Here is a 16121-nt window from a genome sequence, read left to right on the forward strand (position 1 = left end):
CGCTGTATTTGTATAGCGCTTTTAACAGTGACCGCGTTCACACGGACAGCGGTAACCTAATCACTGACCTTATTCTGAATAAGACAATGATCTGATTGAGGTGTTTACACGAGTCGCTTTTACAATACTCCTTTCATGTTCAGGTTTTACGTGTTATAGAACATAGACGGATTAACGGCACATGTCGTTACGTCCCCGCGCCACGCCGTCCGCTCCAGAATTTCACGTATCGACGTACAGTTGGTCTTCGTTATGGGACCGTATACAGTTTTGGGGGTTTTTATTTTTAATTTTACGGGCAGTTCAAGCGCGGTTAATTATCTGTCGCGCTATACGCGTAAACAGACGACTGCTTGAAGCCGTTGGCTGCGTCCCAAACCGCGTACTTACCGTCTATATAGTAGCTGAAATACATGTATCGCGCCTACTATGTAGTAGGTAAGTACGCGGTTTGGGACGCAGCCGTGCTCTCGTTTGCCGTCGGACGGTTGAGCGCTGCCGCGTGTGAACGTGTCCTGTCGCAAAATGCGGTGAAAACTCTCACACGATGTTAATATTGCGATTAAGGTGTGTACATATCGATAATGCGACTAAAACAGGAATACTCCACACGTCTTAATTAAGTAGGCGAGATGCATGCATCTCAGCTACTATACAGGCGGTACGTACGCGGTTTGGGACGCAGCCCACGGCTTCGAGCAGTCGTCTGTTTACACGTACAGCACGACAAATAATTAACCGCACCTGAAGCTTTCGTAAAATTAAAAATGAAACCCCCAAAACCGTATACGGTTCCATCACGAAGACCAACTGTATGTCGATAGGTGAAATTCTAGAGGGACGGCGTGGCGCGGTGACGTAACGACGTGTGCCGTTAACCGATCTACGTTCTACAACACGTAAAACGGGAACGTGAAAGGAGTATTCTAAACGCGACTCGTGTAAACACCGTAATCAGATTATTGTCTTATTCAGAATAAGGTCAGTAATTAGATCACCGCTGTCCGTGTAAACGCGGTCACTGTTTTAAAATAAATAAATAAATAAATAAATAAATAAATAGCTATACAAATCAAATTGAATTAACGTATTAGAACGAGTGTTTAAATAAAAGCCTGCGATTTGCAGCGCTCACATTACTACTGTCAGAGCTGCTCTTCTAGAAAACTAATCAACACCAATTCAGCAGCGCTGTGGTAGAAACGTCACTGAATCCCGTCTACGATGCAGACGCAATCCCGTGATTGTTGTATGGTTAATACGCTGTGAATTTATTACGGGTAGCGGAGAAACTGAAAAACAGTAGGCTTTGGGGAAAAAAATAATAAAAGCTGTGATCAGGACAGGAACGAGAACACACACACACACACACACACACACACACACACACTCTCTTACAGCCATCCATCAGCGGTGTGAGTGTGTTGCATCAGCGTCTAAAAATAGAGTAAGCGGAGCCCATCTGTTCCTCCTATTTCAGACTGTTACGTATGAAAGAATGTTCCAGTGAGCTGAGCAATTCAGGAATCTCAAACCTGCAGTCAGCAGTGGAGGGGAAAACATCCATAACACACACACACACACACACACACACACACACACGCGATCAGAAATTCCTGTTATGATGAACGATGTTCGAAAAAGCTTACATCAACTCCGAGATGTACTACAGAGCAGTGTACGAAAGTTTGTACACCCTTGGGACAACACAAACCTATTTAATATTCCCAGCGACGAGACATTCGGTGTGTTTGGTTTCACAGTTCCGTGCTTGATCACACACTGACGCTGGTAGAGATGGTTGTCCGAGATATTTAGTTATCACAGTTGTGACCCTAACAGAAAGTAGAAATACTGCTACCTATAATCTAACGGCGATTCGATTAAAACCAGGAAGTCCTGCTAATACGCGATAAAACATCCGGAAAGAGTGGAACGCTCAGGAATTTAAAAAATAAAATAAAAAAAAAACACAAATAGGTAAATATAACAGAACATGGTAGATTAGAGTACCGTTCTTAAGATTAAATCAGTGATGTCATCATTAGGGGTCGAAGGAAATTCATACACTCTTGCTGTAGGATAATATTTAACCCTGTCTGTAACCCAGCCTCCTCATAGATGGGCAAAACCTCTTCTCTGGTAATCGCGTCTCATGTACGGTTGCACATTTTCCTTACCATCATTCAGAAAACCGTAGGGGGTGCAAACCTTTAGGCCTCTACTGTACATTTCTAATTCGCTGCATTGTTTCCAGTCTTTTACCGGGTGACGTTTTTCCTCAAACGCCTGTATGTCATTCTATTCTTTTCTGTACTTTTTTTTTTAATATACCTGGACTTACTGAAATCTTTTTTGGACTTCCAATAGCATTTTCATTACGTCCTCGTCGGCTTCGTCCCATGACTAAATCGCATGCGGCATTCAGGACGGGAGTGTACAAGCAGAGACGATATAGAAGACCAGAGACGGTACGTAACGACAACATATGACAGGATTTCCAAACCGAAGAATCCTTTAGGATATTACATGGAACGTATATACAGTTAGCGTGGTAACGACTGTATGAGCTGAAAGAGCTGATATTTAGAACTTCAATCTCGTTTAGTTTTACAGACAGGGTCATCCGCATTCTTCAAACGTCCATCTAAAGTCCTTCACCAGAACTTATACGGGAGCACAGCGGCACCGAGATGGAGACGCCGACCCCCTCGGAAGAGAAATGGCAAGGGGCAATCATCATGTTAAAAACGGTATTGGAACACAGCCCTGTTTTTTTTTTTTTTTTAAAAGGTCTTATAAATAAACTTGACATTAAGATTGCAAAAGCGTCTGCCTTATTCAGTAATAAGTAAACAGCGCCCCCTGCTGTACACATGAACACACTTCAGGCTTTTTCCAGTACAATAAAATTAGGAAATAAATTAATAAATAAATAAACGCTGAACATAATGCGCTCGTACTGAGAATCGGTTCACGTCCTAATTATATTATACTATAAATGAATTCAGTAGCAGCTCTGAGAATAGGTTTATATCGTTTCGCTTGGTCTAATAACGTTAAATGCAAATATAAAGGAATAAAACGTGGCATGGCTTTTCAATTGATAGGAAAAAAAACTGCGCAAGAGGAATATAACACTTGGGGGGCACGCTCTTATAGGAAAATAATCAACGGCATAGTGTTGCGTTGACGTGGAGTCACAGTTACCACCTCAAAACGTATTTATTTTGGAAAAACTGCACGTCACGAAGTGTTTTATTCGTCATACACCACAGCATTAACATCAGCCATGTCTAATTAAGAGCGCCGCCTCGTAGTTATTAATTCATAATGCTTTGAAATGTTCGTGATCACTTGCGTTTAAAGCGTAAACGCTTCGGCCCCGGAGACTTTCCCGCGGTGGAAGACGGATCTCCGACACGCTCCTTACAGCAAACCCTCGCCGTATCGAGCGTCCAAGCGGTCACTATGGAAACAAGAACAACCAACCAACCAACCTCTGCAGGAACCACTGAAGGTGGTTCTAACGAAGACCTCTGAACCAGTATTTCTCCATCACAGATGGTCCGAGGGACACCGATACGTGCGTGACGTCATAGCGCGACGCTGTAAATTGCGATCGAAAGGTTGTAATAACACGCCGCGTTTCACGACAGCACTTGGACACACACACCGCTTCATGTTCAAATCAATTCAACATTTTAATGGGGACAGAAAAGTCGTGGAAACACTTCTGAATGTTTTACATGGTTGTGCAAGCTGAAAAGGACATTCTCATGCTCGTTTGAAATGACCACGTACACACGGTTTCGCAGTTCCGAGCTCAGGAGACAAGATTTCTCTCTTTACTTAACAAAAATAATAATAATACAAATAAAAAAAAAAATTAAAAAATAACAATACTAATAATTTGCCTCAAGAATTCCAACAGCGTCGGTGTGCAAACAGATGAAAACGAGACGACGACAGAGAGGACACGAGGAGTCAGATTTGGCAGTTGGCGTGACGTGGCACTGTGATATTTACCTGATATGACACTGGCACAGTGAGTATCCTCTTTATACACCACTCTCTCTCACCCTCATTCACTCACACACACACACACACACACACACACACTTCCCTTACAGCCACGGACACCTCAGTGAGTGCCTCGAGGATTACACACATGATTAAGTTCCTCAACAAAACAAGCGACAGGACAGAAATCCAGCACTTTCATTTCACATGTAAATCAGAGAAGGCAGCACTTTGAGAATTCACTTTAGATTCCGTCCGCATGAAGCTTGGATGGAAGCGAATACGCAATTTGTACACCATGACGCTGATATTTTTTCCACCTCAGAGTTCCCAGGGACCTAGTGAGAGGATGTGTACTTAATAATAAACCAAAAATAATAATAATAAAAAAAGGATTTGGACATTTGTAGTAAAAAAAAAAAAAGATCTGGACCGCAGCATTGCCTTCATACAAAACATCTACAGCACGGATGAAGGATACTGATCCGACATGCCGGATGCGTATCGGGCCGACGTTTCGCAACCCTTTCGCAATCCGATCCTCTTGCGCGTTTCTAAACGTGGCGTGAAGCGCGTGTCCGAAATCAGCTAGCCGAGAGCGCCGTCTCGGTCACAGTGACGAAGTCGCTTGTTTGTCAAGTAGCTCAGAACGGGTGTTTCGTAAGCGTGCCGTTAGCTTCACACGCGCGTCGGGTGACTCCGACTCCAGTATCTACGCACGTGTCGACTTTGCATCGTGATCACGTCGTCTGTCCGTACGTCGCGATAAAATTTCGACAATTAAAAAGCATCAAATACGTGAACAATACTGCGTGTTGGTTATAATGCCACGTCTCCTGTAACGATTTCCCATTGAGGCAGTTTCACGTGTACTCATGAGAGACTCTTTTATCCAAGAGGCAGAATCCAATCCAATCCAATCCAATCCATGCACAGAACAGAACAAACCGGTTGATTAAAAGCCTAACAGCACAGGGGAGGGGTGGGCAAATCTTGTAATCCTGGAACAAGCAGATATCATGTCCAGGCTATTTGTTTTTATTTTATTCATCGTCTCCCAGCAGACAAAACCGTTTCAACAACCAGAGAATGGAAAAGAAAAAAAACTCCTTACTGCCTTTAACAAAACTAGCCCAAAGAATTAATTTGATACGTAGCTACGGTTAATTATATTACATCAGATTACGTTACATGAGCTACCACGACGAAAGTTTCCCCGACAACCAAAACATGACCAGGTAGAACACTGGAGCTTTTATTTGCCTGGTGGATTCGCTAATAAAACGATCATTTATCCACCCCGGAGACGCAAATAAATCCGTCTCTCCCTTTATTTTTCTTTGCCTGCCAACTACAGCTCACCCAAAAAAAAAAAGAAAAAAAGAAAAAAGAGAAAAAAAAGACGACTCCATCCATTACATAGCAAACTCATCAACTAAACTCAAGGCGACTTTAACATAATCTTCCGAACATCTTCAGCTACGTAGAACATTCTCTAAAACGTGCATTCGCTCTCCCGGTCACGGCGTTAAACGTTAACGTCCAATGTGCATGGGAAATAAATAAAAGAGCGTATTTAGCGTACTGCCGATTAATTATCTGACACGGATGGAGGAAATCGATGCGGTAAAGCAGGAAGGTCCGTGCCGAAGGCCGGAGGATGGATTTCGTGATTTAGACACGAGTTAATCAGACACGAGCCTGAAACGATCCAAAAAGGTCACCTCGTAGAGAGCGACGTCTAAATGCAAGGAGGGAAATGAAAATGTCAAAATAAACGTAAAGGAAAAAAAATAAAATAAAATCATCACCACCACCACAGCCTGGTACGTTAGAAAGTAAAAGAAAACGAGATTGTTCAGCGAAAAACAAGAAATCACGGCACTGATTTTTCCAGAAGCAAGAATTCAGAATACGACGTGAAGGAGGGGAGGAGATTAAAATGGTCAGGATAATAAAACGGGTTGTTTGTTCAGGCACCTGGATGTCGGTTCAACAGGAGGCGAGAGCAACGAGGGACACTTGCATATCTTAATGTTTTGGAGTCGAAACGCCATTGCACATTCTCAGGGCAACACACACACACACACACACACACACACACACACACACACACACACACACACACACTAGCTTTCATGTCCATGTTAATCCTCTGCCTCATTCAGTCCTAAAGCATCTAGACATGTGCCGATGTCGAACACGATAAATATTGCCTTTTTTATATCATATATATATATTACTCAATTCACAGGAAATGCTCAACCATTGGGCGTGCACAAGCTTGTAAACTGTCCGTCATGCCAATACCGTGTTTTATTGGATGTTGTATAAAAAAAAAATAAAATCGGCACATGCCTAGGCGCAGCCGTTCCAATATCAAACTTAAACACGTACATACTTTATTCATATAGCGTAATTTCCGTATCTTTGTATAAAATAGAGTCACAAAAATGAAAAGTGCTTTGAAAATATCTTATAATGGAATTTTAATTATTATTTTCCATCTTTTCTAATTTTTTTTTTATTATTATTTAAATCCATTTTGAACAGAACTATCAGTGTGAATAAAATGCTACTTTATAGTACAATTAAATAACGATTATTTTATTTAAAAAAAATAATAATAATAAAAAATAAAAATAAAAAAGGCAAAAGACTATTGCGGGTGTTTGAATGACGTGGCGTGATTTTTAAGACGTTTAACCGATGTTTAAATTAAATATCGATGCATTTATTGTACCAAGATTCCCTCACGCTACTCAGGACAAGGGTCATCGTGTTTCCTGATCACGTGACAGAAGAAAAGAGAAAAAGAAAAGACTTGCAGTATTAAAGAGGTGGCACAATGGGATGAATGTTTAAGGGGGGACAAAAAAAAAAACCTGTCAAACTCTTCCACCCTAAAAGAAACGCTCTTAATGAATTAATAAGTATTCGAGATTTAAAGAAAAAAGCTATATCAATACCGCATCTCGACAGGGAAGCATGCAAACGCTCGATCCCGCCGTTTCGCTCACAGACAAATCCAGTATCGTAACGAGCGTTCAGAAGCGCGTACGGCGAGTTTACGGTCCTTGTGCAAGAGAAAAACTGAGCCTCAAATCCAGAGAAAGCGATAAAGGAACTGCAGAGAACTCCTGCAATTGCATATAACGGGGTGCACAAGAGAATCTGGCTCAGGTTAAAGCGGTAACGCGTCATCTTTTAAAGGAGCGGTTTGTCATTTTCAGACAACACAATGGCAAGTCTTTCAACCACTCCCTCCCACAAAGAAAAAAAAAAAAAAAAAAAAAAAAAAAAAACTTACCACGCCCACTATGCTGGAAACGTGTCGGAGCTGAACAGCTTTTCTTTACCAAATATAGTAGGGGTTCGGAGCTTGTTTCCGGGCCAGAAAAAAATGTAAACGGAAGTTTAAACATGAACAAACGAGACAAATCCATTGCACAGCAAAGTCCTTGTGTTTTCTTCAGAATTATACAATCGTCAGGGTTCCGGTTGCTTTGACACGTATAGCGTTCGGTACGTTTCAGCGGAACCCCGTTGGCGTGTTCTCTCCTCCTCCGTACGCTTCTTTCAGCAGGAGAGAATCAAAAGCACAGCAATCGTAGATAGTGTAGACCTACACACAACCAGCTCGTTAGTGTGCGAGCTTCAAAGTGAACTTTAGTGTGATTTGATTACAATAAGAAAGTGAATCGACTCTGAATCGACTCCGGAAGTGAATCAAACATACGGGGTGGGGTTTTTTTTTTTTTTTTTTGGTTTTGTTTCGTTTTTTCGTAAACCGAGCCGGAGCTGTAATGCTGCCATGCATTCTGGAGATTTGGACTGACGATCAAAAAGAGAGTCAGCAAGGCAGTCCAGTCCGTACAGCTTTTTTTTTTTTTTATTTAAATGATTGTTGCAGCCAAAAAAACGCTCGATTTTTATGTATTTATTTAAATTTGCAGGGATTTTTTTGTGCTTTTTTTTTTTTTTTCCAGAAAACTACTCGAATTGGTGAAATTGCATTTGCAAGAAACGGTTCCTTCTCAGTGAATGACGTTTGTTGTCAAACGACGCTTTTTACCTTTATTCAATTTCAGAAGCACGCACGTGAATCTAACACGGCGTTAACTAAACACCCTGCGTACATCGCGGGAAATTACGAGCTCCTCCGAACACCGCGGCGTTCGCTTGATTTCGCATTCGTTTCCGTGATGGCACCGTCGCGAAATCCTGGAGGGGACGCTCCGAGCTCGGGCGAATTTCCCGATTTCTACGTGCGCGTTGCCGTTTATGTTCTGACAAACGAATGAAAGAACAGGTTCTCGATCCATCGTGGAAACCAAACCCCGACAGAAAACAACCCAAAAGCATCCATTTCGATCGGGTTTTAAAAATTAAAAACCCGCACCTACAAAAAAAAAAAAACAAACAAACAAACCCATAGAGGCTACATTTTGATCTCTGCTACCCGACGTTTTCATTCTCCTGCTGGAATGGGAAACAGTAGGAGCATGGCCGAACAGCGAGTACAGAGAAGAGTGACGCGTGCCGACACTAACCAGGATCATTCTCCAACATACGCACCGTCGTGAAAAAGAAAGGGGAAAAAAGATATTCCGCTTTGTAATGGCTTTCCTGATTCTACCTGAGTAAAGAGTTAATTATTCTCGAAAGCACAACAGCCCGAAGCCATTCGAAGCAGGAGTTAGTAACTCATGTTTCAGATTGGTGTAGTCATCCTTAACCCAGCCATGTGTACATAAAGTGCTATTACTCATGATGAGACAAACACCTTTGCTTAGTTAGAAGAAGAAGAAGAAAGAAAGAAAAAAAAAAGCCAGAATGCCTACAAGAAAGGTCGCGGATTTAAACCAAGCCTAAGAGATGGTTATCTACTATACCCAGGCCCGATCTTTGGTCTGCGTGGCCAAGAGGATTTAAAAAAAAAAAAAAAAAAAAAAAAAAAAAAGTGACCGCGATAACTCGGCACAGTGTACCATAGAGTTCTGAGGAAAGGCCTCGCTCATGAAACGTCACAGTAGATGGTGAGGCTTTAACACATTCTGCTGATTACAGGGTTACAGCCTTAAAACGTTAGCTCTCACGACAGACATGTGCAAAGAAGTATTAAGGTTGGGGTTACAGTCCGACACCGCGAACGACGGATCACGACCGAGTACAGCTCGTCCGTCCGTAGCCGCTTCTCGGCGGCGCGTGTATGAAGAAGTATTTTCTGTGAAATGTCCAGCGTGGTCAGTGTGGGACGCCGCAGAATTTCCCCTGATCCAGACGCTTTCGTTCGTCACGGGCTTTTGATTTCTCCGTAGGCCGCTCCTTTTCCGTTTTTCTCAGCGCTGACGTGTATTTCAAGTAATGTGATGGCTGAGAAACCCAACTCGAAAGAAACAACACCCTTCTTTACTACCAAGACGGGTTGGGAATTAACAATAATAATAATAATAATAATAATAATAATAATAATAATACTGAGAGCTAAATGACTTTCTGCAGAAACCTAAAATAAAAAAGAGCAGTTTTACAACAAGCCTGCTGAGCAAAATGTGATTTCAAACTAGGCTTTTGTTGTAATGCTGGATCATCAATTCAAAGAGGAGAAAAAAACAAACAAACAAAAAACTCATTTTAGGGCTTTTTCAAGCAGATAAATTTAAGACCAATCCATTTCTATTCTTCTTCCTTAGTGAGAAGGTAACAAAGCATTCAAATTCGCCCTTATGGACTGTTTATGTGCATTGCATAAATTATATATAAAAAAAAAATATATAAAAAAAAAAAAAGATTTAGATGTGTGAAGAACTCAAACGATCGTGAAGCATGTGGTTGTATCCCGAAGTCTCCGGGGTGGTCGCGTCGCTTCCCCACGGCCGATCCACACAAAGCGTCTCACCTCACCTGCCCCTTTAAACGGTTTTGCGGTAGTGTTTGTGCGTAGTCCGATGCCTCCGTGGAGATCACAGCAGTCTCGTGTGTGCAGAGCAAACCCACAGAACTCCAAAGCTTCAGCAAGTCCCACATTCATCACCCAACTCTTCTGTCTCTTTATCAGTTCGGTCTGGTTGGTTAGACCAGATCATTCACATCCAGGATCAGATCTGACTGTAGCACCCAAGGTGGAGCAGATGTAGTACTGGTGCTCGGCACCTCAATGATCAGGTCCGTCCATGACCTCCTCGTAATACGTCACCCTTTTTGGATCTACAGAGATCGGGGATGAAAGCAAGAGATTATTACAAGACACGTCTCCATCACGTTTTGCTTTTCTCTCTCAAGTGTCAACTATACTTGTTTCTAACTACACATGCGGGTACACAAGATGGCTGCCACCTGTCTCCTGCAGTCGTTTATCCACTTGATGCTATACCGACATAAACAGTGAGGTCAGTAAAGCACCATGTGACACTGCATACGCAAACGAATAAACAAACTAGCATTATATCTTAAACCTCATACGCGTACGCTATTCTACACGCTAACGCTAATCGATTTTCCCATTACGGTTAGCGTTTGAATTTTAAAAACGTATCGCGCTGCCGTCAAACCGAACAAAACGTCCGTTTCCGTACCGGTTTTCTTGACTTTTCTAGATTAGTAAATACAGATGAAGAACTCTTTTTTTGATTCGGGACTGGGTTCATGACGACAGTCACGACGACGGCGGAAAGTCTTAAAGAGAAAGATCGCGTGAGTCGTGCGTAATGTCGCTAAACGTTCTACATTTCGTTCGTCCAGATGATACACAAGCGAGTGTGTTATGTACGGACACTTACCTTGCTTGTGAAGAGTGAGAAGATATTCAAATTCTGCAAGACAAAAAAAAAAAAAATACATTGCAATCTCACTCAGTACACAAAGCTCATTTTATACGTTTTATACAAATCCTGTATCATTTAAAGCATATTTAGAGCAAGGAATTTGGGTTCACTGAATAACATGATGCAGATTTACAGGTAACCCCTACCTTTAGTGTGGTAAATGGCAGCAGCTTGCACATCAGCCCATCCCCACCCGAGAGCTCCACCCTGCTCTTTTACAGTGTGCACCTCGGACAATCCCTCGTAGCTCCTCGTAGACTCGCCGTCCAAATCCTCATAAGAAGCGTCTGAGCTCCTGCACTCCACTTTACACTCGTCCCGACTTGCAATACGGGGAGCGGAACACGGTTTCACGGCCACAGCGGTCCCGTATGTCCTTCTCTGCACGTCCTGGGGCTCTGGGAGAGAAACTGCGTTCGGGGATGGCTGGATGAGGAACGGGACGTTTCCGCCCTGAAACGTGACGTCCGAGAGTTCGAACGGCGCGGCCGGACGAGAAGCGTCATCCCAGTCCGGGCCTGCGTTGGGCTCGTTGATGAACGACAGGCCCCACTGGTTCTGAAAGATGTCCCCGAGAGCTTTCTGATTTGTCTGAGCAGCAGGGGGTTGCATATTTAAAGGTTTGTGCGGGTAAACAAATCTCGATTTCGGCGGCTCCGGAGCAGACGAGCAAGACGACAGGTTATCCGGAACGGACTCTACGTCCTCTTCGGCCAGGTTAGAGGAGGCAGAAGATGCGAATGACCTTTCCACAGAGAAACACCCATTAGCATCGAGAGACACGGGGACGTTAGCAAAGCCCGCAGATGTGACTGTTTTTACAGCAGACATGGGGACGTGCGAGAGCTTTCCAGACGTTTGCATCGTCTCTGTACTGGCCTGCGTCGCTTTGTTGAGGTTCTCCTTAACTTTGCTTGCGTAACTGATTTTAGGGACTATCTTGGCGCTGCTATTGTCCACCGGAAACACAGGAGGAGGCTTGAACAAAGTCCACGAGTCCTCTTTAGAGCTCACTGAGGAGACCGGTTTGGTTTTACTAACAAGACTAGTCTTTTTACCAACAAGACTGAGAGAGTTCTTGCTGTCAGAGTTTCTATGCTGCACCTCGAACACAGGGCTTGCGTCCTGAACGCCCGTCTTACAAACCCCTGCGTGCACCTCTGGTTTATGGCAAGTCCTGGCGCAGTTGGTACGAGACTGCAGCGCTTTCCCGGACATCTCCTGGCCCGAAGATTCCGTATCCTGTTTAGAATAGATCTTCGGCGCTTTCTCCTTTTCCCGACCGGCGTTGTTCTCCGTACCTTTCACGCTGCTGCGTCTCGCTCTCCTCTTTTTAGGCGTCGTGTACCCGCTCTCCGAGCCGCTCCCGTCGTTGTCGGCGGACTTGCCGGAGTACCCGTTCGTAATGTAACCGGACGCGAGGACCACCTCTCCGTTCAGAGATAACGCCGGCTCTTTTTCCCGCATGTTTTGAACCTCGTAAAGCTTTAAAACAGAGGCCTGGTGATCCCCGTCCATACTGCGAGAGAAGCCACGGTTAGGAATCGTTTCGCTGTTGGCCTGTACGAGTTAGCGGTCAGTGAATTCCCAAGTCCGGCATCAGGAACGCTCTTCGAATCGTCCCTATTCACAGTCAGGGTTGAAACCAATTAGTTTACTTCCACCTGCAAGACAGGTACACGAGGGGAAATGTTAGCAAAAATTATTAACACAAGGCGCCATGTATCTTCTGAGTCAAAAAAAAAAAAAAAGCAAACACAGGTTTAACAGGAAACGCTGGTGAACTTTGAAATCTTTCAAGGCCACCATGACTGAGCAAAACATGACTCTGTTCAACAAGAACTGAATGACTCACACCACAAAGTCTGAGCCAAAGACAAGATATATATATATGTAAGCTTCCTGGAAAACCCTCAGTGGCCTCTGTGTACTAATAACCAACTATAATAAACCTGTACGCTATTATGATCATCAGTCATAAAATCTAATTTATTATAAAGCTGATCTAAAAAAAAAAAAAAAAAAAAAAGTTCAAATAAATTATTTGTTTGCTTCCAACTACTGTTAAATATATATATTTCCCTTTTTTTTTGGGGGGGGGGGGGGGCTTAAGGGACGATATACAATTAAGAAACTAAAATATAACAAGGTTGACTTAAGTTTATGTTGTTTTAAACGTTTTTTTAAAACCAATTTTTACGCAACATTAACTCTGCTAATTAGGTCATAACACATTCCGATTCCGGCTGACTCCCAAACGCGTTCCTATTGGACAGCTAGTGCACTACGGAGAGCGCGACAGCTCCTTATTTAGACCTTGTGAAGTGCACTTACATAAGGGCGAGTTGTTGGTTTGGGATTCAGCCACAGCCGCTAGGCAGGTGGTCGAGGCCCAATATGGAAGCTAACTAGCTATATCTGGAAGGTAAAATAAAACCTCAACGTTCAGACTAAACAGCTAAAAGCGTGTTAGAATATATTTTCGGCTCTCCTTTTTTAACATGAATAAATAAATGAATGAATAGAAGATGATGAACCGTTATTTTACGCTGTCTAATTAATTGACAGATCCTCGATTCAGCTTGGCTAGCAAATGTTCTGCTTACGTTAGCTGAAAAAATTTCTCCGGAGATTTCAAAATTACAAATATTTCGACACAAAAACGTCAGCACCACAGAGAGACAGGGGCATAAAACAAGATTTCTAACCAAAACAGCGGCGAAATTATCACCACAAAACTTCTTGGCTGTAATCTAGGACTTTTGGTTTTAACATGGCGGACGAGGGGGAGAGCAAACTGATCACGTCATGTTAAACTTCACACCCGTTTTCCCGACCGAACCCTGCCTCCTGTGTAAAGATTGGCTAGTTGAAGATCACGCGCATACTCCGTTCACCAATCAGTTCGGGGAACTCGTGTGCTCACGGACGATCTGGCCAATCCCAGGACAGGAGGCGGAGCTTGTCGGAATATGGGTGGGGGAAAACTAACACAGAAAATTCCAGCAAACCCGGCATTGACGCTAGCCTACCAAGAAAATATGTTGATTATGTATTAAAAAAATAAATAAATAAAATCTTTATCATAAATATATGTTTACGAGATGTGTAAATTGTTCCTCCGTGTTCTATTTAGTTAGTATATAACTTGATTAATTCATGCTAGTTATCTCGGTTGTCAAAAATATTTTGTTGCTAATGCTAGCCATACTGAGACATAGCAAGAAAACTTTTCCATTACACAAATGGACAGCTTTACCGCTGTTTGAGAAGACAGTTTATGACACTATATCACCAAGAACACGCTGATGCAGACTCGTCAACTATTTTATTCACCCCCAATAGCGTTAAGCTAATTAGCTAGCCTAATGTCAGAGACCTAATGCGGTACAGATTGCTAACACAGCTGCTAATCTCCACTTACCTGTTTTCTCCTTCTGCGTTTCCGGCAGCTTGAGCTCACAGTAGCGATGAACAGCATTGTTCAGAGATCTCTCGGACTGCCGTGTGATTTCCCCCTGTCCATGGCGCTCCGGCGGTGAGGTGATGGTTATGTGCCTGCTCTCTGCGGTGCTGCTGCTCCTCCATTGAAACTGTGCCGGAGTGAAAGTGGATTTGACTCGGCCTGTCGCCCCCGCGCGGTCAAACTCCGCTACTGCGCGCAAACGCTCCGCCCATGTGGAACACCAAAAGCGCCACATCCACCACAAAACAAGCACGTTTACACGCTTTTATTTACTGCTGCGTTAAAAATAAAGAAAAAAAAAACGAAGTTTGGACAGTTGTTACGCCGTAATAGTTTTTGATAAAACCGCAAAATCATCAAAAAATACCACACTTCCATGCGTTTTTGGAATTGTTTACAGGCGCTGTTAAGAGGACCCGTTTGGCTTCCCATACAATGGTGAGGGTCTCTGTGAACATTGGTCCCCATGAAATCAAAAGTTTTGTGGCTTTTAGTATGAACGTGTCAGCCTTAAGGTCATCTATAAGCGAGTGTGCTCCAAAACAATGGCAAAATTCGTTTTTTTTTAAAAAGATATAAGCATTCAAAATTGACGGTCTCGCTCTCCCTCCAACACAGATACAGATCAACAGTTTTGATGACATCATTCTGCACTTCAGCTTCTCATCAGATTTTCTGTCCAATCAAATGCTCTGTATAATCCCAAGTGTCCCGCCCCCAACGTTATAAACATCCATGGTACTAACCGTCAAGTAAGGCTTAACACAGGCGGTGAGGTAAGCCAAACGCTATTGGCTATTTTAAAAATGGGAGGAGCCACTCGATATGTCCTACCAGGGATTTCAGGACGACGTAACAGATCATCAGATAGGCGTGGCCTATTTTGAGAATCTTCATAGGTCATGCGCAGTTTGGGAAGAAAAGCCATTTTCTGCAGATCTGTCAGTGATCACAAGTGTTTTACATTCACGCTGCTATAAATTCAGACACCTGTCCGTGATCACAGGGGTTTTGTACGTGATTCACACATCTCCTCAGTGATAAAACTCTCACATCCAGACAACAATAAAATGACCAATGATATGTAGTCAGTGTATTAGGGATGTGATTATCAGGATAAATGGAAATAAATCTTCTTAATAAAGTGCACAGACATTTGCCGAAGCACATTTGCAGCACCTTTATGATTTTGCAATTATTTAAATTGATAAAACTGATTTAAAAAAAAGAAAAAAAGAAAGAAGATATTTTTGTATTATATATAAACAGCCACAGACGAAATCTCCCACAGACGTATTCGGAAACTCGGAGTGTCGGTTCATAAAGCTGTACAGCTCTGCGTCCAGCACATGGACCGAGTCTGTTCAATACTGCACCACTAGAGGACACTTCATCCCCAAATATCATTCACTTCCACAAAGTCAGTAGAATGTTTACGGTTACAGGCCAAATATTCACTGATTATTCAATGTAATAACAGATTTATACATCTTTCCAATTATAATGCTTACTGGAGCCACGTTCATCAATGACTGTCCCGAGTATTAAAACTACACCCAGATTTCAAACTAAAACGCATCCTTTGAATGAAGGTATTCAGCAGAACGTAACGAGTCTCTACATTCCTCCTACAACCAAGAGCGAGCGTTGGACAAGTTATGACATTTTTGTAGCGGCTACGTCGAACACGCAAGCAAGTCACTGGGGCATAAATCAGCGAAGGGAAGCGACGGTTAATGGTATATGTTTGTACTGTACTTTACCAGCAGGCTTCTATAATGTTAGGACTTACTCCAGGGTCAGTG

General features: G+C 42.8%; 1 protein-coding gene across 3 annotated transcripts; it reads right to left on the reverse strand.

The window, feature by feature from the left end:
* Window positions 1–3679: 3679 nt before the first annotated feature.
* LOC128620123 (FMR1-interacting protein NUFIP2-like) lies at window positions 3680–15343 on the reverse strand. Of its 3 annotated transcripts, XM_053644808.1 has the most exons (4): window positions 14275–15343; window positions 10997–12514; window positions 10806–10838; window positions 3680–10233 (listed from the first exon to the last, which is right to left on the reverse strand). In XM_053644808.1, exons 2-4 carry the CDS (start codon window positions 12366–12368, stop codon window positions 10181–10183), a joined length of 1458 nt encoding a protein of 485 aa, XP_053500783.1. In that variant the 5' UTR covers window positions 12369–12514; window positions 14275–15343; the 3' UTR covers window positions 3680–10180. The 3 variants fall into 3 exon arrangements, with proteins under 3 accessions (XP_053500783.1, XP_053500781.1, XP_053500782.1); XM_053644806.1 differs by lacking the exon at window positions 3680–10233 and having other exon boundaries at window positions 10240–10838; XM_053644807.1 differs by lacking the exons at window positions 3680–10233; window positions 14275–15343 and adding an exon at window positions 13559–13578 and having other exon boundaries at window positions 10240–10838.
* Between the last annotated feature and the right edge of the window lie 778 nt (window positions 15344–16121).

Source organism: Ictalurus furcatus, chromosome 16, assembly GCF_023375685.1.
Source record: "Ictalurus furcatus strain D&B chromosome 16, Billie_1.0, whole genome shotgun sequence".
NCBI lineage: Eukaryota > Metazoa > Chordata > Actinopteri > Siluriformes > Ictaluridae > Ictalurus > Ictalurus furcatus.

Bases quoted from the DNA above. Each gene is read 5' to 3' on its own strand.
- LOC128620123 (XM_053644806.1), bottom strand. From the start codon at position 12,368: ATGGACGGGGATCACCAGGCCTCTGTTTTAAAGCTTTACGAGGTTCAA. The intron at 10,839-10,996 runs GTAGGGGTTACC...TTTGTCTTGCAG, and splicing joins TGCCATTTACCACACTAAAG to AATTTGAATATCTTCTCACT.